The sequence below is a fragment of the Panulirus ornatus genome, chromosome 55 (genome assembly GCF_036320965.1).
Source record: "Panulirus ornatus isolate Po-2019 chromosome 55, ASM3632096v1, whole genome shotgun sequence".
NCBI classification, from domain to species: domain Eukaryota; kingdom Metazoa; phylum Arthropoda; class Malacostraca; order Decapoda; family Palinuridae; genus Panulirus; species Panulirus ornatus.
The window spans coordinates 33,581,323-33,606,033 of record NC_092278.1 but is presented as its reverse complement, the minus strand read 5'-3'; the positions used below and the strand labels follow the sequence as shown (position 1 = coordinate 33,606,033).

At 46.8% G+C, this 24,711-nt stretch overlaps 1 protein-coding gene across 3 annotated transcripts in view; it reads left to right on the top strand.

Annotated features, from left to right (window-relative positions):
• LOC139765665 (protein Wnt-11b-2-like) overlaps positions 1-24,711 on the top strand; it is a 315,866-nt gene that overhangs the window by 249,861 nt on the left and 41,294 nt on the right. For all 3 annotated transcript variants that reach the window (XM_071693375.1, XM_071693374.1, XM_071693377.1), the window contains exon 3: positions 5,800-6,032. In XM_071693375.1, the coding sequence (XP_071549476.1) occupies positions 5,800-6,032 (233 nt within the window). The remainder of the gene's footprint in view (positions 1-5,799; positions 6,033-24,711) is intronic.

The following is a 24,711-nucleotide window of genomic DNA, read 5'->3' as shown; positions in this document are numbered from 1 at the left end:
GGTCTCCCTCTTCTCCTCGTTCCCTCCACCTCCGACACATATATCCTCTTGGTCAATCTTTCCTCACTCATTCTCTCCATGTGCCCAAACCATTTCAAAACACCCTCTTCTGCTCTCTCAACCACGCTCTTTTTATTTCCACACATCTCTCTTACCCTTACGTTACTTACTCGATCAAACCACCTCACACCACACATTGTCCTCAAACATCTCATTTCCAGCACATCCATCCTCCTGCGCACCACTCTATCCATAGCCCACGCCTCGCAACCATACAACATTGTTGGAACCTACTATTCCTTCAAACATACCCATTTTTGCTTTCCGAGATAATGTTCTCGACTTCCACACATTCTTCAAGGCTCCCAGAATTTTCGCCCCCTCCCCCACCCTATGATCCACTTCCGCTTCCATGGTTCCATCCGCTGCCAGATCCACTCCCAGATATCTAAAACACTTTACTTCCTCCAGTTTTTCTCCATTCAAACTCACCTCCCAATTGACTTGACCCTCAACCCTACTGTACCTAATAACCTTGCTTTTATTCACATTTACTCTTAACTTTCTTCTTTCACACACTTTACCAAACTCAGTCACTAGCTTCTGCAGTTTCTCACATGAATCAGCCACCAGCGCTGTATCATCAGCGAACAACAACTGACTCACTTCCCAAGCTCTCTCATCCACAACAGACTCCATACTTGCCCCTCTTTCCAAAACTCTTGCATTCACCTCCCTAACAACTCCATCCATAAACAAATTAAACAACCATGGAGACATCACACACCCCTGCCACAAACCTACATTCACTGAGAACCAATCACTTTCCTCTCTTCCTACACGTACACATGCCTTACATCCTCGATAAAAACTTTTCACTGCTTCCAACAACTTGCCTCCCACACCATATATTCTTAATACCTTCCACAGAGCATCTCTATCAACTCTATCATATGCCTTCTCCAGATCCATAAATGCTACATACAAATCCATTTGCTTTTCTAAGTATTTCTCACATACATTCTTCAAAGCAAACACCTGATCCACACATCCTCTACCACTTCTGAAACCACACTGCTCTTCCCCAATCTGATGCTCTGTACATGCCTTCACCCTCTCAATCAATACCCTCCCATATAATTTACCAGGAATACTCAACAAACTTATACCTCTGTAATTTGAGCACTCACTCTTATCCCCTTTGCCTTTGTACAATGGCACTATGCACGCATTCCGCCAATCCTCAGGCACCTCACCATGAGTCATACATACATTAAATAACCTTACCAACCAGTCAATAATACAGTCACCCCCTTTCTTAACAAATTCCACTGCAATACCATCCAAACCTGCTGCCTTGCCGGCTTTCATCTTCCGCAAAGCTTTTACTACCTCTTCTCTGTTTACCAAATCATTTTCCCTAACCCTCTCACTTTGCACAGCGCCTCGACCAAAACACCCTATATCTGCCACTCTATCATCAAACACATTCAACAAACCTTCAAAATACTCACTCCATCTCCTTCTCAAATCACCACTACTTGTTATCACCTCCCCATTTGCGCCCTTCACTGAAGTTCCCATTTGCTCCCTTGTCTTACGCAGTGTTTTAGATATCTGGGAGTGGATCTGGCAGCGGATGGAACCATGGAAGCGGAAGTGGATCATAGGGTGGGGGAGGGGGCGAAAATTCTGGGAGCCTTGAAGAATGTGTGGAAGTCGAGAACATTATCTCGGAAAGCAAAAATGGGTATGTTTGAAGGAATAGTGGTTCCAACAATGTTGTATGGTTGCGAGGCGTGGGCTATGGATAGAGTTGTGCGCAGGAGGATGGATGTGCTGGAAATGAGATGTTTGAGGACAATGTGTGGTGTGAGGTGGTTTGATCGAGTAAGTAACGTAAGGGTAAGAGAGATGTGTGGAAATAAAAAGAGCGTGGTTGAGAGAGCAGAAGAGGGTGTTTTGAAATGGTTTGGGCACATGGAGAGAATGAGTGAGGAAAGATTGACCAAGAGGATATATGTGTCGGAGGTGGAGGGAACGAGGTGAAGTGGGAGACCAAATTGGAGGTGGAAAGATGGAGTGAAAAAGATTTTGTGTGATCGGGGCCTGAACATGCAGGAGGGTGAAAGGAGGGCAAGGAATAGAGTGAATTGGATCGATGTGGTATACCGGGGTTGACATGGTGTCAGTGGATTGAATCAGGGCATGTGAAGCGTCTGGGGTAACCCATGGAAAACTGTGTAGGTATGTATATTTGCGTGTGTGGACGTATGTATATACATGTGTATGGGGGAGGGTTGGGCCATTTATTTCGTCTGTTTCCTTGCGCTACCTCGGAAACGCGGGAGACAGCGACAAAGCAAAAAAAAAAAAATATATATATATATATATATATATATATATATATATATATATATATATATATATATATATATATATATATTTTTTTTTTTTTTTTGCTTTGTCGCTGTCTCCCGCGTTTGCGAGGTAGCGCAAGGAAACAGACGAAAGAAATGGCCCAACCCACCCCCATACACGTGTATATACATACGTCCACACACGCAAATATACATACCTACACAGCTTTCCATGGCTTACCCCAGACGCTTCACATGCCCTGATTCAATCCACTGACAGCACGTCAACCCCGGTATACCACATCGCTCCAATTCACTCTATTCCTTGCCCTCCTTTCACCCTCCTGCATGTTCAGGCCCCGATCACACAAAATCTTTTTCACTCCATCTTTCCACCTCCAATTTGGTCTCCCTCTTCTCCTCGTTCCCTCCACCTCCGACACATATATCCTCTTGGTCAATCTTTCCTCACTCATTCTCTCCATGTGCCCAAACCATTTCAAAACACCCTCTTCTGCTCTCTCAACCACGCTCTTTTTATTTCCACACATCTCTCTTACCCTTACGTTACTTACTCGATCAAACCACCTCACACCACACATTGTCCTCAAACATCTCATTTCCAGCACATCCATCCTCCTGCGCACCACTCTATCCATAGCCCACGCCTCGCAACCATACAACATTGTTGGAACCACTATTCCTTCAAACATACCCATTTTTGCTTTCCGAGATAATGTTCTCGACTTCCACACATTCTTCAAGGCTCCCAGAATTTTCGCCCCCTCCCCCACCCTATGATCCACTTCCGCTTCCATGGTTCCATCCGCTGCCAGATCCACTCCCAGATATCTAAAACACTTTACTTCCTCCAGTTTTTCTCCATATATATATGTAGGTTTGCGGCAGGGGTGTGTGATGTCTCCATGGTTGTTTGATTTGTTTATGGATGGGGTTGTTAGGGAGGTGAATGCAAGAGTTTTGGAAAGAGGGGCAAGTATGAAGTCTGTTGTGGATGAGAGAGCTTGGGAAGTGAGTCAGTTGTTGTTCGCTGATGATACACCGCTGGTGGCTGATTCATGTGAGAAACTGCAGAAGCTGGTGACTGATTTTGGTAAAGTGTGTGAAAGAAGAAAGTTAAGAGTAAATGTGAATAAGAGCAAGGTTATTAGGTACAGTAGGGTTGAGGGTCAAGTCAATTGGGAGGTAAGTTTGAATGGAAAAAAACTGGAGGAAGTAAAGTGTTTTAGATATCTGGGAGTGGATCTGGCAGCGGATGGAACCATGGAAGCGGAAGTGGATCATAGGGTGGGGGAGGGGGCGAAAATTCTGGGAGCCTTGAAGAATGTGTGGAAGTCGAGAACATTATCTCGGAAAGCAAAAATGGGTATGTTTGAAGGAATAGTGGTTCCAACAATGTTGCATGGTTGCGAGGCGTGGGCTATGGATAGAGTTGTGCGCAGGAGGGTGGATGTGCTGGAAATGAGATGTTTGATGACAATGTGTGGTGTGAGGTGGTTTGATCGAGTAAGTAACGTAAGGGTAAGAGAGATGTGTGGAAATAAAAAGAGCGTGGTTGAGAGAGCAGAAGAGGGTGTTTTGAAATGGTTTGGGCACATGGAGAGAATGAGTGAGGAAAGATTGACCAAGAGGATATATGTGTCGGAGGTGGAGGGAACGAGGAGAAGTGGGAGACCAAACTGGAGGTGGAAAGATGGAGTGAAAAAGATTTTGTGTGATCGGGGCCTGAACATGCAGGAGGGTGAAAGGAGGGCAAGGAATAGAGTGAATTGGATCGATGTGGTATACCGGGGTTGACGTGGTGTCAGTGGATTGAATCAGGGCATGTGAAGCGTCTGGGGTAAACCATGGAAAGCTGTGTAGGTATGTATATTTGCGTGTGTGGACGTGTATGTATATACATGTGTATGGGGGTGGGTTGGGCCATTTCTTTCGTCTGTTTCCTTGCGCTACCTCGCAAACGCGGGAGACAGCGACAAAGCAAAAATATATATATATATATATATATATAATAAAAGTAATATATATATATATATATATATATATATATATATATATATATATGTATATATATATATATATATATATATATATATATATATATATATATATATATATATATATATATATATATATATATATATAAGATAGACAGATAGATAGAGAGATATATGTATAGATAGAAAGATAGATAGATAGAAATGATTTTCACTGGAAACGTTGACCAAGTCTAGCGGGAGTCGTTACGGTTCGAAAAAAAAAGTAAAATCAACTTATTTTCGTGCCTTCAACCAAAAGAAATGTAGGGATCTCGACAATGGCAGCAACTGTTCTGTAAATTCGTTCATCTGCAAAGAGAAAAGCTGACAAACGTGTATAGAAGGTAATAAAGTAAGTGGTATATGTGAGGGGGTTCAAAACTGAGGAACTTTCCTACCCCACCTCTTACAAGACCGCGAACTTAGCTGATCCACACCCCTAAACCCAACTTGGGGCCTTTGCCCCCGAACCTCCAAAGAGAAAAAGAATAATTCTATAAAAATGTCATTCACATTAGTGTCCACAACAGCTTCATCCGTGGTGAGGCGTCACCACGAAATATAATGCGATATATTTACGTTGATGCTCGTAGAACGTGTGAGTTACGTGGTGACTTGTCGCAAGTATGTGATGGAAAAAAAAAAGAAAATAAATCGGATACCGATCGCAGTCGTTGGCGATAACTTGTGTGTCGAAGCAGCAGCCCGGACACTGGCTGGCCGATCTTCCCGGGAATTCTTCTAATTCCTTAAGGTGCTCAAACTTTGAGGCCGGGTATATGCAAATCAAGAAACAAAAAAATGGTGCAAATCTTTACAAAATTGGTTATGGCCAGTAGAGTTGTCTTTAAACGAATGAAATGCTAATACTACGATGCTATAAATGAGAGAAGAGTATTGAAAACGTAGTAGACAATGAAATATCAACAACGAAGTTCAAAACGGAACACAGACACAAATTTAATCATCGTCTCGTAAAAGATTATCAAACAATACGGACACGAGTAAGAGTTCTCCAACGCCACCTCCCTTTAGCACTCGACAGAATTTCCCAATGAATTCTAAGACCCATCCTCTTCGCGTACCACAAGAGATCCATGTTTGTAGGGAACTTCGAACAATCTGCAGCAATTCCTCCTCTCCAGCCAGTGTTGACTATTTTACACAAATAGTAGCTGAAAATTAAGTTGAGAAGTTACTGCTACACCGGGAAAGATTTAGATGAAATAAGACTTTGGTGTATTAATATGTATGGGGTTCATTATTTCATTTTTGTTCGGTGATGTAAAAGAGAGGGAAGGAGGTGGGAAGGGCATTTGTTTGTATATACCAGGATGAACTGACGACGGTGCTTCCCTCTGTCTCTCTCCCTGGTCCAGGCACGCGGGAGCAGGCGGTTGTGCACGCCCTCAGCTCGGCGGCCATCACGTGGGCGGTGTCGCGGGCGTGTTCTCAGGGCACCCTCGTCCTCTGCGGCTGCGGCAGGGTTCCCCAGGAACCCCCCAACGGACACTTCAAGTGGGGAGGCTGCGGCGACAACGTCAAGTTCGGCGACATGATCGCCCGCGAATTTATCGATGCCAAAGGTGGGAAGAGGAAAAAGCGATCAAAGGTTAGTGAAAGGCATTTTGTGTGGGGGGTAACCCACGCGGGTGCTCGGCGAGGGTCATTTAAGAAAGGGACGTCAGGGAGGCCCACGAGCCCGTGCTAGGTTAGGCAGCTGGGCTAGCTAGGCTAGGCGGCCTGGCGAGTTAGGGTAGGTGGCTTGGTGTGTTGGGGGTGAGCGGCCAGGCCAGCTAGGCTAGGCGGCCCGGTGGGATTTTTAACGCCACCATGTCCCGCCAGAGGACGACACTCAAGTGACACTCGTCCTGTGGCTACATACCGTAGTCCTTCAAATATTCTGGGAAGAACACGGAAGGACCTTTACTTCCCTGGTACTGGAATACAGGAAGTTCAGGACGTATATACTTTCAAATAACATGACCTTAGAATTTCGACAAAAAAAAAAGTTGGCTCTGTTTATTTTCTGTTTTCTCTGCACTAAATTCTATTTCACTAGGTAGACAAGTTTTTCATAATTTGAAGACAGGAGGCTAAGATATATATATATATATATATATATATATATATATATATATAAGTGATAAAGACCAAAAGGTTAAAGGTGCGTCAGACAGTGGGGAGTGTATACACAAAGGACAGAACATTTCATGGACGGATGCGGGGATAAATCAACCATAGACCATAGACGTGAAATTAAGCATGGAACTTGTTCGAAAAGATGTAAAGATGTACTATTGTATAGTACATGAGTAGTGGATGAGTGGAACATACAGAATAATGACACTGAATGAGGACAGCATACAGCAGTATGCAAAGTTTAGAGTGATTGTGGAGACGGGACCCCACGAGTGCAGAAAACACACACACGCACACTAATGTGACGAAGTCTTAACTTTCATATTTTCATTGCTAGCAGAATATATATATATATTTATATATATATATATATATATATATATATATATATATATATATATATATATATATATATATATTATCAAGAATCTCGTCAAGCGTTTATTTAACAAAAATAAAATATTCGACTTTCTGTGATAGCTATCTTGAGCTCGACGGTCTGTCTTAGGTACGGCCAGCATACCTAACGTAGTCAAGGGTCGTTCCTTTGTACAAAACGGGTGTCGTGCCATCGTAGTCGCGGATGAGGTGTGTATGTGTGTGTCTGTGTGCCTCTGGCTGGGTGGTATAGTGAGCTGGCGGCTGGCTACTTCCCCGCCGCATATAGCCGGAGACCAAGACACGACAGAGGTACCCCTCGATAAACCTCGACAAAGGAAAGCTTGCATGCGCGCCCGCGCATCACACACACACACACACACACACACACACACACACACACACACACACACACACACTCATACACACACACAAAGAAAATTATAAAAAAAAAGATATTCAGGTGAGAATAACGAGAATCGCAGGTGACCAAAAAAAGAGATGGAAAGAAAAGTGAGTAATCATCGCGCCATCAAGTGGTGCGGATTAGAGACCCCGCGGACCCCTCCATCGTCAATGTCGTGCTCTGCGCCTCCGTTACTCACGGCTCCTCAGTGCCTTTGACGTCTTGACATGTCGGACAGTCTGTTCCGTAGGAAGGCTGCCACTGCCATTCTCGGGACTGCCATACATGTCCCCGTCTTTTATGATTTTAGAAACCTTGGTGTACGAATAACTGGGAGAGAGCGGGGGTTGAGAGGCGTGCTGAGGATAGAGCGAATTGGAGCAATGTTGACATACGGGGGGTGACGTGCTTATCTGGAGGCTGAATCAAGATATATGAAGCATTCAGGGGAAACCACGTCAGGGTTTCCATCACCCCCTGCCTAAGATACAACTCACACTGAAGACATCGAACTCCGTCCTATTCGTCGATAATGCCCCTACACACGCCCGAATCGTGTTCTTAACGCTACCTTGCTAATGCGGGAAATGGAGAATAGTTTGAAAGAAAAGATATATATATATATATATATATATATATATATATATATATATATATATATATATATATATGGATCTGGCAGCGGATGGAACCATGGTAGCGGAAGTGGATCATAGGGAGGGGGAGGGGGCGAAAATCCTGGGAGCCTTGAAGAATGTGTGGAAGTCGAGAACATTATCTCGGAAAGCAAAAATGGGTATGTTTGAAGGAATAGTGGTTCCAACAATGTTGTATGGTTGCGAGGCGTGGGCTATGGATAGAGTTGTGCGCAGGAGGGTGGATGTGCTGGAAATGAGATGTTTGAGGACAATGTGTGGTGTGAGGTGGTTTGATCGAGTAAGTAACGTAAGGGTAAGAGAGATGTGTGGAAATAAAAAGAGCGTGGTTGAGAGAGCAGAAGAGGGTGTTTTGAAATGGTTTGGGCACATGGAGAGAATGAGTGAGGAAAGATTGACCAAGAGGATATATGTGTTGGAGGTGGAGGGAACGAGGAGAAGTGGGAGACCAAACTGGAGGTGGAAAGATGGAGTGAAAAAGATTTTGTGTGATCGGGGCCTGAACATGCAGGAGGGTGAAAGGAGGGCAAGGAATAGAGTGAATTGGATCGATGTGGTATACCGGGGTTGACGTGCTGTCAGTGGATTGAATCAGGGCATGTGAAGCGTCTGTGGTAAACCATGGAAAGCTGTGTAGGTATGTATATTTGCGTGTGTGGACGTGTATGTATATACATGTGTATGGGGGTGGGTTGGGCCATTTCTTTCGTCTGTTTCCTTGCGCTACCTCGCAAACGCGGGAGACAGCGACAAAGCAAAAAAAAAAAAAAAAATTGTGTATATATATATATATATATATATATATATATATATATATATATATATATATATATATATATATATATATATATATATATATATATATATATATATATATATATATATATGGCTGACTTCCTGAGCGCTGCAAAACCTAAGGTACAGTAAGTTGTATATATATATATATATATATATATATTGCTATGAGTCCACGAGGACTTTTGCATAAGAGAAGAAAACCTGATATATTATGCATTATGCATCATTAATGTCGTAAACAGCGGTGACCCCCCACAAGCGTAATATGCCCTCAAGTCTATTACGCCCCAAAATTACCTTCCAGACAGCTCGGAAAGCCTCGTCAAGCGTCGCATCGAGCCCCCGAGAACAATTACGTGTGTCATGGCACGTTGACTCCCGCCCTTTGAAGGATATACCGCGTTATGAGTCGCCTTCCACACAGGGGCAAAATGATTAAGGCACAAGTGTGCTGTAATTTTTCCCCGAGGGGTGCCAGAAGATCAAAGTGCTCCTCACACACTATTATATTGACCCGGGGTCTTTTGTGTTGGGGGCTTATTTAGTTGCCTTTGTTTTTCCCCCCCTCGTGAACAGCCCCCCTCCCCCCCCCCCCCATTTACCCGAGATTAAGGATTTTGGTGCCTAGGTCGGTAACCAGAATACCGAGGGGGGTTGGGGGGAGGAGAGGTTAAACGAACCTCATTATGACAATATCAGAAGAACAAAGGCAGGTCCAGTGTGTGTGTGTGTGTGTGTGTGTGTGTGTGTGTGTGTGTGTGTGTGTGTGTGTGTGTGTGTGTGTGATGGTTCTCTTTGTGTTCATGATTCCGTACATGTATGTGTGTGTGTACATGTGTGTGTGGTGGTTCTCTGTGTTCATGATTCCGTACATGTGTGTGTGTGTGTACATGTGTGTGTGTGGTGGTTCTTTGTGTTCATGATTCCGTACATGTGTGTGTGTGTGTGTGTGTGTGTGTGTGTGTGTGTGTGTGTCTGTGGTGGTTCTCTTTGTGTTCATGATTCCGTACATGTGTGTGTGTGTGTGTGTGTGTGTGTGTGTGTGTGTGTGTGTGTGTACTCTACTGGATTATAATTTGTTCAAAAGGCCACCTGAACGTGAGACACCGCCTGACACACGGCTGCTGTCATTCACCCACAGTAAATGCCAAGTAAGGAGGATTAGATTCGGTCGAAGAAAGAACCACGATGAGAACATTATCTAGCGGGCAAGAACAGTCTGCAGGGACATTTATGAGTGAGGAACTTGGCAGTCCAGATTGTATCAAACCTCGAGAAGAAAATTCTAAAGGGAGACAAACCGCCTCTTAGGCAGTATTAGGAATTCCATTCGAGTTCATGGGTAAGGGAGCAGAAATGATTATAATACGCCCCTCGGGTTCGGTCACCGCACTCCAGGAAGGGTAAAGAACTAATAGAGAAGGTGCAGAGGAGGGTGACAGAGAGAGAGAGAGAGAGAGAGAGAGAGAGAGAGAGAGAGAGAGAGAGAGAGAGAGAGAGAGAGAGAGAGAGAGAGAGAGAGAGAGAGAGAGAGAGTTGGTGTGAAGCATAAAGAGAACTAAAAATGGAGAGGGGGGGAAAAAAGAAGAAAAGGAGGTGAGGTGACTAGCTCATAACCTTCCAGGTGTTTCAACTAGTTCGATTTGACATCAGCGAGCGAGCGAGCGGGGTCAGCGAAAGAACCCAGTGTAAGAGCCACCGCGGATACAACGGGAGATAACGTAATGTCTTAGGAATTCTGATGATACACGTAGCGTGTATGTGTTTTTTTTTTCTTTTCTATTTTTTTACGCCACCGATAATTATCTAAGATACACCATTACATGTTAAACCTGATGGGAACCGTGTTCTTAGCATTAGCGAAGGTGTTCATTTAGGAGTCAGTCTTGTAAGATATGGGATGGACGTAGCCCCTCACGAAGAGAGAAGAAAAAAAAATCTATTTGGATGGAAGAGGTAGATGTGGAGATTTGAGGCGGAGGTTGGTTTCGAAGGGGGCACAGCGGTCGAGCAAAGGAGGAGGAGGAGGAGGAGGAGGAGACACAAGAGTGGAAGACTTGGAGGGTACGTGAGAACAACGGGTAACAAGGAGGCCTGATGCTGCCGGCGGTGTTGATGTCCCGAGGCAATAATATGATCTGCCTTTGACGGGGTAGTCAATACTGAGGCCTCTCCTCCACCCGCGCCATTCCCTTTGGCATGACATGTGGCAGTGAACAACACCCAGTGTTTGGAAGGCACGAAGCCAAAGGGTATCGCGAAAACACGTTGGTTCTCTACTCTGGCTCTCTGGGCGAGCAAGGTTCTACAAGCTGGTTCAGAGTTGAAACTGGGGGGGAAAAGGGGGAAGGATAAAGATTTGATTCCATTTCTAAGACATTAAGCTTCATCTGTTTCCCTCCCTCCGCCTCGTGCAACGGGGGCCGTGATGCAGTGGGAGTGAGGCAAGGGGTGCGACAGTGGACACACTGAGACTGGTGAGTGGGTAGAGGAGGGTTAGGGAATGAGGCAGGAGTAACGGAGTGCTGTCCACGGGGAGGAGAGAGATAACAGGACGACGTTATCTTCGGTCTCAGTCTCATACTGTGGTTCAAACAGGATAGCAAAGTTGAGGGTAATTCCTTACTCACCTCTCCTCCTGGCTCAACTGATAGCGGAATAAAAGACCAAACAAATGAATAAGCACCACGTATTTGTGAAGAAACTGTACACTGTACCACCACGGAAATTTTGTAGGAATATGTGGACGGGAAAAGTTAGTTAACAACTCCAAATAGACAGGTATGTGTGGGGAAGTGGTAGGTGTGAGGCAGATGCAGGGGAGTGCTGGGAGTGAGGCAGGTGTAGGGGAGTGCTGGGAGTGAGGCAGGTGTAGGGGAGTGCTGGGAGTGAGGCAGGTGTATGGTAGTGCTGGGAGTGAGGCAGGTGTAGGGGAGTGCTGGGAGTGAGGCAGGTGTAAGGGAGTGCTGGGAGTGAGGCAGGTGTAGGGGAGTGCTGGGAGTAAGGCAGGTGTAGGGGAGTGCTGGGAGTGAGGCAGGTGTAGGGGAGTGCTGGGAGTGAGGCAGGTGTAGGGGAGTGCTGGGAGTGAGGCAGGTGTAAGGGAGTGCTGGGAGTGAGGCAGGTGTTGGGGAGTGCTGGGAGTGAGGCAGGTGCAGGGGAGTGCTGGGAGTGAGGCAGGTGTGGGGGAGTGCTGGGAGTGTAGCAGGTGTAGGGGAGTGCTGGGAGTGTAGCAGGTGTAGGGGAGTGCTGGGAGTGAGGCAGGTGTAAGGGAGTGCTGGAAGTGAGGCAGGTGTAAGGGAGTGCTGGGAGTGAGGCAGGTGTATGGGAGTGCTGGGAGTGAGGCAGGTGTAGGGGAGTGCTGGGAGTGAGGCAGGTGTAGGGGAGTGCTGGGAGTGAGGCAGGTGTAAGGGAGTGCTGGAGTGAGCAGGTGTAGGGTAGTGCTGGGAGTGAGGCAGGTGTAGGGGAGTGCTGGGAGTGAGGCAGGTGTAGGGGAGTGCTGGGAGTGTAGCAGGTGTAGGGGAGTGCTGGGAGTGAGGCAGGTGTAGGGGAGTGCTGGGAGTGAGGCAGGTGTAAGGGAGTGCTGGGAGTGAGGCAGGTGTAAGGGGAGTGCTGGGAGTGAGGCAGGTGTAAGGGAGTGCTGGGAGTGAGGCAGGTGTAGGGGAGTGCTGGGAGTGAGGCAGGTGTAGGGGAGTGCTGGGAGTGAGGCAGGTGTAGGGGAGTGCTGGGAGTGAGGCAGGTGTAGGGGAGTGCTGGGAGTGAGGCAGGTGTAGGGAGTGCTGGAGTGAGGCAGGTGTAGGGGAGTGCTGGGAGTGAGGCAGGTGTAGGGAGTGCTGGGAGTGAGGCAGGTGTAGGGGAGTGCTGGGAGTGAGGCAGGTGTAGGGGAGTGCTGGGAGTGTAGCAGGTGTAGGGGAGTGCTGGAAGTGAGGCAGGTGTAAGGGAGAGCTGGAAGCGAGGCAGGTGTAAGGGAGTGCTGGGAGTGAGGCAGGTGTAGGGGAGTGCTGGGAGTGAGGCAGGTGTAGGGAAGTGCTGGGAGTGTAGCAGGTGTAGGGGAGTGCTGGAAGTGAGGCAGGTGTAAGGGAGAGCTGGAAGCGAGGCAGGTGTAAGGGAGTGCTGGAAGCGAGGCAGGTATGAAGGAGTGTGAGGACGTGGGGCAGGTGTGTGGGAGTGTCCTGGGTTGACGCCGGAGTGAAAGAGTAAAGCAGGTGTGTGGTTTTTGCGGAAGATCTTGCCTGGCGCTCATAGTGAAGGTGATGTGGGTGGGGATGGTGGCGATAGTGTTGGTGATGGTGATGTTGGCGGAAGTGTTGGCGGTGTGTTGCTTCTGATGGTGTCGAAAACCGGTGAATGTTACGGAATGGTGGTGGTGGTGGAGATATTGTTGGTGCTGCTGGTAGAACTGGTTGCTGGTGATGTGGTCACGACGCTGGTTTTGATGGTGGAGATAATGATACTGGTGGTTTTGATGGTGGAGATAATGATACTGGTGGTTTTGATGGTGGAGATAATGATACTGGTGGTTTTGATGGTGGAGATAATGATACTGGTGGTTTTGATGGTGGAGATAATGATACTGGTGGTATTGATGGTGGAGATAATGATACTGGTGGTTTTGATGGTGGAGATAATGATACTGGTGGTTTTGATGGTGGAGATAATGATACTGGTGGTATTGATGGTGGAGATAATGATACTGGTGGTTTTGATGGTGGAGATAATGATACTGGTGGTATTGATGGTGGAGATAATGATACTGGTGGTATTGATGGTGGAGATAATGATACTGGTGGTTTTGTTGGTGATGGTGATAACGATGGTGACGGCGTCAGAAGCAGCGGTGATAATGATGTGATGGTGATGGTGATGCCCCCAGATAGTGATAGTAATGGTTGACGCCCCCAGATAGTGATAGTGATGGTTGATGCCCCCAGATAGTGATAGTGATGGTTGACGCCCCCAGATAGTGATAGTGATGGTTGATGCCCCCAGATAGTGATAGTGATGGTTGATGCCCCCAGATAGTGGTAGTGATGGTTGACGCCCCCAGATAGTGATAGTGATGGTTGACGCCCCCAGATAGTGATAGTGATGGTTGATGCCCCCAGATAGTGATAGTGATGGTTGATGCCCCCAGATAGTGATAGTGATGGTTGATGCCCCCAGATAGTGATAGTGATGGTTGATGCCCCCAGATAGTGATAGTGATGGTTGATGCCCCCAGATAGTGATAGTGATGGTTGATGCCCCCAGATAGTGATAGTGATGGTTGACGCCCCCAGATAGTGATAGTGATGGTTGATGCCCCCAGATAGTGATAGTGATGGTTGATGCCCCCAGATAGTGGTAGTGATGGTTGACGCCCCCAGATAGTGATAGTGATGGTTGACGCCCCCAGATAGTGATAGTGATGGTTGACGCCCCAAGATAGTGGTAGTGATGGTTGACGCCCCCAGATAGTGATAGCGATGGTTGACGCCCCCAGATAGTGATAGTGATGGTTGACGCCCCCAGATAGTGATAGTGATGGTTGACGCCCCCAGATAGTGATAGTGATGGTTGACGCCCCCCAGATAGTGGTAGTGATGGTTGACGCCCCCAGATAGTGATAGTGATGGTTGACGCCCCCAGATAGTGATAGTGATGGTTGACGCCCCCAGATAGTGATAGTGATGGTTGATGCCCCCAGATAGAGATAGTGATGGTTGACGCCCCCAGATAGTGGTAGTGATGGTTGACGCCCCCAGATAGTGGTAGTGATGGTTGACGCCCCCAGATAGTGATAGTGATGGTTGACGCCCCCCAGATAGTGATAGCGATGGTTGACGCCCCCAGATAGTGATAGTGATGGTTGACGCCCCCAGATAGTGATAGTGATGGTTGACGCCCCCAGATAGTGATAGTGATGGTTGACGCCCCCCAGATAGTGATAGTGATGGTTGACGCCCCCAGATAGTGATAGCGATGGTTGACGCCCCCAGATAGTGATAGTGATGGTTGACGCCCCCAGATAGTGATAGTGATGGTTGACGCCCCCCAGATAGTGGTAGTGATGGTTGACGCCCCCAGATAGTGGTAGTGATGGTTGACGCCCCCAGATAGTGGTAGTGATGGTTGACGCCCCCAGATAGTGATAGTGATGGTTGACGCCCCCAGATAGTGATAGTGATGGTTGACGCCCCCCAGATAGTGGTAGTGATGGTTGACGCCCCCAGATAGTGGTAGTGATGGTTGACGCCCCCAGATAGTGGTAGTGATGGTTGACGCCCCCCAGATAGTGATAGTGATGGTTGACGCCCCCAGATAGTGATAGTGATGGTTGACGCCCCCAGATAGTGATAGTGATGGTTGACGCCCCCAGATAGTGATAGTGATGGTTGATGCCCCCAGATAGTGATAGTGATGGTTGACGCCCCCCAGATAGTGATAGTGATGGTTGACGCCCCCAGATAGTGGTAGTGATGGTTGATGCCCCCAGATAGTGGTAGTGATGGTTGACGCCCCCAGATAGTGATAGTGATGGTTGACGCCCCCAGATAGTGGTAGTGATGGTTGACGCCCCCAGATAGTGGTAGTGATGGTTGACGCCCCCCAGATAGTGGTAGTGATGGTTGACGCCCCCAGATAGTGGTAGTGATGGTTGACGCCCCCAGATAGTGGTAGTGATGGTTGACGCCCCCCAGATAGTGATAGTGATGGTTGACGCCCCCAGATAGTGGTAGTGATGGTTGATGCCCCCAGATAGTGATAGTGATGGTTGACGCCCCCAGATAGTGATAGTGATGGTTGACGCCCCCAGATAGTGGTAGTGATGGTTGACGCCCCCAGATAGTGGTAGTGATGGTTGACGCCCCCAGATAGTGGTAGTAATGGTTGACGCCCCCAGATAGTGGTAGTGATGGTTGACGCCCCCAGATAGTGGTAGTGATGGTTGACGCCCCCAGATAGTGATAGTGATGGTTGACGCCCCCAGATAGTGGTAGTGATGGTTGACGCCCCCAGATAGTGATAGTGATGGCTGAAGCCCCCAGATAGTGATAGTAATGGTTGACGCCCCCAGATAGTGGTAGTGATGGTTGATGCCCCCAGATAGTGATAGTGATGGTTGACGCCCCCCAGATAGTGGTAGTGATGGTTGACGCCCCCAGATAGTGGTAGTGATGGTTGACGCCCCCAGATAGTGGTAGTGATGGTTGACGCCCCCAGATAGTGGTAGTGATGGTTGACGCCCCCAGATAGTGGTAGTGATGGTTGACGCCCCCAGATAGTGATAGTGATGGTTGACGCCCCCAGATAGTGATAGTGATGGTTGACGCCCCCAGATAGTGATAGTGATGGTTGACGCCCCCAGATAGTGATAGTAATGGCTGAAGCCCGCAGATAGTGATAGTGATGGTTGACGCCCCCAGAGAGTGATGGTGATGGCTGGGGGGGGTGATGTAACTTCTGCCGTGGGAGGCAGCACCGAAGCGTCGTGGCGTGTACCTTCTGGAACGCCTGGAGGAGTTGTAATACAAGCGATATATGATAAGGTCCCTTTCCCTTCCCTACCGAGACGACAGTGCCTGAACCAGTACGGTAAACTGTGGGGGCCCACAGCCACGCAAGGAAGTCCCACGCCTTCCCAATACACCGAGGATACACATCGGTGAGACACTTAACCACACGACTTGATCCTATCACATCCGACGTGGCCTTCGCTTTGCCGATCACGCTCTCTACGCCAAGGCCCTTGAGGATGATGTCTCAAACCGACCCTTCCTCACTTACCCCCCCAATCCCCTCATCGGAATATAGCTATGGCGTTTATACAGCGAGGGGGGCCCAAGTTCCTCTCCCCTCGTCGAAGTAGCTGGAGGAATGGAGAAAGTGAAGTTTAATTCAAACCCAGGGAGATGGATGGTTGTTGGCGGTGAGTTCCAATGTGGTGTTTCGAAGGCGGCCAATTTTCGCACCCGACCTTCTTTCTTATGCCACTCGTAAACCATCTCTGGTTGGCCAGGACATGGCTGGCAAACCTCTATACCGGATTGAAAACAAATGGAAGAAAAGAGAAATAGATAAACCTCCCCCTCCAGACAGTTAAGGGTCTTGAGCTTAATTTCCTAAATGAAACTTTAAATCACTTGGTGATGACATGATACCTGTACATTCTATGGATGAAAATGGCAGGTGTGTGTTCGGGGAATTTGTTGTGAGTGAGGCAATCAACGGTCGTAAGTGGTTTGTTGATATTATGTTGTATTATATGTTTCAAAAGTCCATACTTCATACTTTTAATTTCAGCTCTGGAACACCCGGCACTCTGGGATTAAGTCAAACCTCATCCTGAAGTACGTCATCCTTCAAAAAGAATCGTACAAGCGTTTAAAAATATTATCTTGCCGCCTTTTTGTATGAAACAATCCGACACCACGGACGAAGAATTTTCAGAAACACCCGCTGGTCTGAGGCCTCACATTGGTCAGGCTTGTGGTATGTCGATGGCTAACGACGTGTCCTTCATTTGTCATAAATGTTTTGGTGATTTCATGTTCCAGTGGATATAACTGTAACGTGGGGCTGCTATAATTATTGGGTTCTTTGTGACCCCACATATCATTACCAACTCAACCGAGACAACACGGGTCGCACTGATCATTTCGAAATTCCTCCGACCCATCCGGGAAGATACTTTCTTTGCTGAATACATACGCACACACACACACACACACACACACACACACACATATATATATATATATATATATATATATATATATATATATATATATATATATATATATATATATATTGGAAAGGATCACAATTTTGCGCGTGATCAAGATATTCCTATGAGTCCACGGGGAAAATGAAACACGAAAAGTTCCCAAGTGCACTTTCGTGTAATAATCACATCATCAGGGGAGACACATGAGGGGAATACAACAGTCAGTTGATATACATTGAAGAGACGAAGCTAGGACGCCATTTGGTAAACATGTGATTGTCCAAAACATACAACGAGCGTTCATAAACTTATCATTTTACAAATCTTATCAACAATAAAGTTATCTAATTTGTACAGACCATCACTAATATTAAGATTATAATTCTTTGTGTATTTAATAATAGAAGATTCAATGATATTTCTCTTGGTAATAGAGTTAGAGTTAACAACTGAGATGGCGTTACTCCAGTCAATACAATGATCATAGTTTTTAACATGATTAAACAAGGCATTTGATTCTTGTCCCGTTCTTATAATAACTATATTTATGTTGCCATCTTATGCTCCCCACAAGTAACTGCCAAAGCGATTTCACCAGGAGAGCGAAAAAGGAAATAAAGTTATTATCGGTGGTCTTCTTCTTTGGTTCTTCACACACGCTTGAAAAAGTCCACACAAGAGCTGCCGCTATGGGACTGGAGAGGCAAAAGCAAGTATCACTCACACACTCACACACACACACACTCCTTTCATACGTTTCATTCAAGAGAGCCGACATTCGTTTTCTTCAACACCAGACACCAGAAGCCATCGTCCTGTACCTCATTACCAATCATGACTTGCTCCTCACTGAAATATCTTCTCTCGTGTTATTTCATGACACTCGAAGTGGGGTCGTGGAAATGACAGTGACGAGCCTCAACTGGCTCATTACGGGTTGGGTCAAAATGCCAGGCCGTCGCACCCAGGGGTCGAACCGCCCTGCTCATGGGTCGTACTGATTTGTGCCCGCATCATCGGCAAGTCTACTGGGCACCCCATGCTTCAGCCTGTAAGCGGTAGCGCAAAAATGGATTACAGTGGTCACAAAGGATGATAGAGAGTCGTGCCGTGCTGCGAAAAAACTCGTGCCCTATTGTTAAAAAGGTTGTGACCTCCTGTTATAGGGTCATACCGTCCATGCATGCCCAAGGGTCGTATCATAGTGCCAAATGATCGTACTGTCGTGCTCAAGGGCCTTGCCCTTCTGCTAAGAGGTCATACCGTCCATACTCAGGGGGTCGTACCGTCTTGCTCAGGTTTCTGAGAGAGGGCCGTGCTGTCTATGCTCAAGGGTCGTTCCTTATTAGCACCTGCTCAAGGCTCGCACCGTCGTACCGCTACAGGGTCGTACCGTCGTGCTCAAGGGCCGTCATGCCTTCTGCTCAGGAAGTATGACCCCCATCAGTGTTAACCTTTGCCCTCGAAATCCCCACACGTTAATATGTAAATAACGCCCTTGGCTCGCCCTCCCGCCAGAATTGGGAGGGGCGGGTGTCATCCGTCATCCTGAAACACTGTCTGTCTGTCTGCCTCCGTCAGTAGTAGGGGGAGTGTAGGCAGCCACCTACCATGGAGTGAGCCAGCGCTTCTGTCACTCTGTCAGTTGTCATTACTTTGCCCCAGGTAGATGTCTCATCACCCTGCCTCACCCACACGTGGACTGCTGGCTCTCACTCCACGAACATACCATCCCTCCTCGTACATAACCCGTGTACTTTAAAACGATCTCAATTCTATATTCTCCCGCGGTGAACGGTACGCGCCAGTCCCTGCCTCTCGGCAACATAGCTCGTCGTTAGCACTCGTAAGACTCTCTGTTTCTCTTTCCGTAAGTACTTGTGAGTAAGACTCTCTCTCTCTCTCTGTCTCTCTCTCTCTCTCTCTCTCTCTCTCTCTCTCTCTCTCTCTCTCTCTCTCTCTCTCTCTCTCTCTCTCTCTCTCAACTCACAACTAGTTTCTGGGGGTCAGAACACGGGAGCCATCAAACGCACCAAGCGCATGAATTATGCTCAGAGGCGTTACCGTCGTCCCTCACCTCAATCTAACAGCTTAACCCTAAGTGCTCTTAAGTTCATTACCGCGAAGAGCGAGATGGATATTCTTTGCTCAGTATGATCGTATCTCTGAAAGGCAGTGCTTTACCTGTTGCGTTGAACACCATCATGAAAGGGTTGGGAGGTCCCACGTCGAATCACTGCTAGACTTTTCTGCTCGACAAACTAGTTTAGCCGAGAGAGAGAGAGAGAGAGAGAGAGAGAGAGAGAGAGAGAGAGAGAGAGAGAGAGAGAGAGAGAGAGAGAGAGAGGTGGTGGTGGTGCTTCGCCGAGGGCGTCTGTGAACGAGTAGCGGGAATCCCTACCCTAGGACCTGATTTCCTGCTGAGTGAAGGATAAACAAGATCCAGGTTCTTGAGGATCTTCGGAGGACGGGGCAAGCCCTGGGTGCAGTGAGGGGGCAGGATGTCCCGCTGTCGGTTGACGTTCAAGGACGGAGGGGAGAGCGGCCTGGCGTTGGGTGTGCGTCTCCTCTTACAGGATCCCTTCACGGGGTGCTTAAGACAAGGAGGAGGGCGTAGGTGAGGAACCCTATGAACGACCCGAAAGTGGTACGTTGGGCAAGAAGTAAATGATACTTTGCCAAGTAGTATACAGGCTGACGATGAGTCTTTGTTTTCAGCTGTCCGTGTTCCCTGCCAGAACTAAGTGAAGTGTAAGTGGAGTGGAGTGTACTGAAGGTGTGAACGAACCTATCCATCAAGAGGGACTTTACATCTCCTGCGGTCGAGAATATCGCAGTACTGCCCAAAGGGCAACCAATTTCTTTGCTGCTGTTTTTGCTTAATATGAAGAGGAATCCGCTTTCCTCTTATTCTTAAAGTACAGTCCAACTCCCCTTGCCTTGTAATCATGCAGAATCTACTCCTTTATAATCGAGTTCAATATCATTCGTGTGATGTGCGTCCGATCCGGACCCCTCTAACGCTCGACCCTTCTTCAGCAGCAGCCCTGGTTCGGGCAACTCAAAAGTTCAGCCGTGGGATCATCGTAAAGTGTGTCTTCTCAGTAGTAATTATGAACTCCCCTGACTCAAGCCTCCTCCTACATATTACGTCCGCAAGACTGTAATTAATGATTTACACACACATCGCGGGAGACTAGGAATCATCAGCGAAGAGGGGGTTTCCGCGAAGCAGGTTTCCAAGGTCATTAAAACAAGACGTTGCAGGACACAGCCTCACTCCTAGCGGGTGACTTTCAGACGCCGCTTGCCCTCTGCGGAGCGCAACTGTGGAGGCAAAAAACTCCCGAGACGGCGGCAGGAGACTTAATCATGAATGCTAAGTGTGTATCGTCGATACCACCCACCTGCCGCGGCCACAGGCTCCAGACGATGGCCATGGCAACGACAGGTGATTCTGCGTGTCTTCTTGCGCCAGGTGCCAGGAAGAAGTGACTGAGGGAAGTCAGCTGCTGGGCATTTTCCCCGGATCAAAACTGCCCCCCAACCCTCCCTGCAAATTTGCGTTCACCGAAGAATTCCGACAGTTGCTGGGGCAGGGTAGAGCGTCCGTCTGAACTCTGGTGGCAAAATAGATTTACCTGCTTCTAAAGTTCGCTCACGTCTTACCGGGCAATAATTTCCCGCGGATTACGACCGGCGTAGGTGCGCATTTCTCCATTTAGCTGGCCATTTTGTGGTAAGTAGTCGTGGGTCAATCATGCGAGGCTAATTCTCTCGTTCCTCGGTGCAGTATCTCGGGCTAACTGCTAGTTCCTGTAGATGTAGCAGTTCCTCTCATGTCTTCAGGAGAACAGATACATCCTCCAGGAGAACACGTGTAGCGCTCAGGGTAATTGCTGCACCATCTCCTCAAGTGATGCCAGTGTTGACTCCGAACAAGCGTTGCTATCAGCAGCAGGGTGGGTCAGCCCTGTGAATCTGGAGCCCTCATGTCTTCTTTCTCAGAGGGGATGGGGGCGGGCGCTGAGCTAAAATAGCTTTTTTTTTTCCCCCCCGCCACCTCTTGCTTGACGACCGCTTCACTCCTATCACTGACTCACTAAGACAGAGAGATGTATATTAATTCAATGAGCGCTTTTAGCCGGTTCTCCTCCAAGGTCTAACCAAAACAGTGGAGCCAACATGCGCGAGAATGAGTCTCTCTCTCTCTCTCTCTCTCTCTCTCTCTCTCTCTCTCTCTCTCTCTCTCTCTCTCTCTCTCTCTCTCTCTCTCTCTCTCTCTCTCTCTCTCTCTCTCTCTCTCTCTCTCTCAGGGTGTTAGCCTGCTTGAGGCTCTGCATCGCAAGGAAAAAAGTCATCTTCTGCGAGGCTGTATTATCGACATCTGGCAAAACAGAGTACAGCCTTGTTAAAGAACTTTCCGCTTCAAAGGAGACCATCTTGTCCCTGCTACTGAGCGTAGCGCAGCCTTGGTTCTGTAGGAACTCCTGAAATAAGAGCCAGGACCCTTTTCACTAATGGATCCTAGGATCCTTGCTGCTGGAGGGTATCATGTTTTCTATAATACTCTCCAGCAACAAGGATTCGAACCAGGATCTTTTGGCGTGGTAGTTGGGAACGCTAATCGCTCGGCTGTGATCTTCCTAATTGGGAAATGTCTGTTCGATTACTAACAATCGAATACCCTTCGTCTCACATCCCTGAGCAACGGGGTCTAAACCGGTCAAATCCCATCAGGCTCACATTACCAGTAATTAAAATTTTACAGAATATATTGTCAAACGTGGAGGTATATGAGCATGAATACGGTGCATAGGGACCCGCACTTTTAATAGAGCACATAGTACCTTCTAACAGCAAGAATTCGAACCAGGGCCTTTTGCGTTCTACGAAAAGTGCACGTCTTCGTTACATCTCTTCCTTGTACATCAACTGATTGTTCTACGTCTTCTGTCTCATTCTTGTGTCTCCCCTGACGATGTAATCATTACACGGAAGTGCACTTGGTAACTTATCATGTTTCATTTTCCTCCTGGTTATCAGCATATATATATATATATATATATATATATATATATATATATATATATATATATATATATATATATATATATATATATATATATATATATATATATATATATATTTTTTTTTTTTTTTATACTTTGTCGCTGTCTCCCGCGTTTGCGAGGTAGCGCAAGGAAACAGACGAAAGAAATGGCCCAACCCCCCCCCCATACACATGTACATACACACGTCCACACACGCAAATATACATACCTACACAGCTTTCCATGGTTTACCCCGGACGCTTCACATGCCTTGATTCAATCCACTGACAGCACGTCAACCCCTGTATACCACATCACTCCAATTCGCTCTATTTCTTGCCCTCCTTTCACCCTCCTGCATGTTCAGGCCCCGATCACACAAAATCCTTTTCACTCCATCTTTCCACCTCCAATTTGGTCTCCCTCTTCTCCTCGTTCCCTCCACCTCCGACACATATATCCTCTTGGTCAATCTTTCCTCACTCATTCTCTCCATGTGCCCAAACCATTTCAAAACACCCTCTTCTGCTCTCTCAACCACGCTCTTTTTATTTCCACACATCTCTCTTACCCTTACGTTACTTACTCGATCAAACCACCTCATACCACACATTGTCCTCAAACATCTCATTTCCAGCACATCCATCCTCCTGCGCACCACTCTATCCATAGCCCACGCCTCGCAACCATACAACATTGTTGGAACCACTATTCCTTCAAACATACCCATTTTTGCTTTCCGGGATAATGTTCTCGACTTCCACACATTTTTCAAGGCTCCCAAAATTTTCGCCCCCTCCCCCACCCTATGATCCACTTCCGCTTCCATGGTTCCATCCGCTGACAGATCCACTCCCAGATATCTAAAACACTTCACTTCCTCCAGTTTTTCTCCATTCAAACTCACCTCCCAATTGACTTGACCCTCAACCCTACTGTACCTAATAACCTTACTCTTATTCACATTTACTCTTAACTTTCTTCTTCCACACACTTTACCAAACTCCGTCACCAGCTTCTGCAGTTTCTCACATGAATCCGCCACCAGCGCTGTATCATCAGCGAACAACAACTGACTCACTTCCCAAGCTCTCTCATCCACAACAGACTTCATACTTGCCCCTCTTTCCAAAACTCTTGCATTTACCTCCCTAACAACCCCATCCATAAACAAATTAAACAACCATGGAGACATCACACACCCCTGCCGCAAACCTACATTCACTGAGAACCAATCACTTTCCTCTCTTCCTACACGTACACATGCCTTACATCCTCGATAAAAACTTTTCACTGCTTCTAACAACTTGCCTCCCACACCATATATTCTTAATACCTTCCACAGAGCATCTCTATCAACTCTATCATATGCCTTCTCCAGATCCATAAATGCTACATACAAATCCATTTGCTTTTCTAAGTATTTCTCACATACATTCTTCAAAGCAAACACCTGATCCACACATCCTCTACCACTTCTGAAACCACACTGCTCTTCCCCAATCTGATGCTCTGTACATGCCTTCACCCTCTCAATCAGTACCCTCCCATATAATTTACCAGGAATACTCAACAAACTTATACCTCTGTAATTTGAGCACTCACTCTTATCCCCTTTGCCTTTGTACAATGGCACTATGCACGCATTCCGCCAATCCTCAGGCACCTCACCATGAGTCATACATACATTAAATAACCTTACCAACCAGTCAACAATACAGTCACCCCCTTTTATATATATATATATATATATATATATATATATATATATATATATATATATATATATATATATATATATATATATATATATATCATCCCTGGGGATAGGGGATTAAGAATACTTCCCACGTATTCCCTGCGTGTCGTAAAAGGCGACTAAAAGGGGAGGGAGCGGGGGGCTGGAAATCCTCCCCTCTCGTTTTTTTTTAATTTTCTAAAAGAAGGAACAGAGGGGGGCCAGGTGAGGATATTCCAAAAAAGGCCCAGTCCTCTGTTCCTAACGCTACCTCGCTAACGCGGGAAATGGCGAATAGTTTAAAAGAAAGAAAAAAAAAAAAAAAAAAAAAATATATATATATATATATATATATATATATATACACTCTTCCCTTCTGTCTTCCTCCTGTAAAGACTGAAGCGGGTCATGTGGT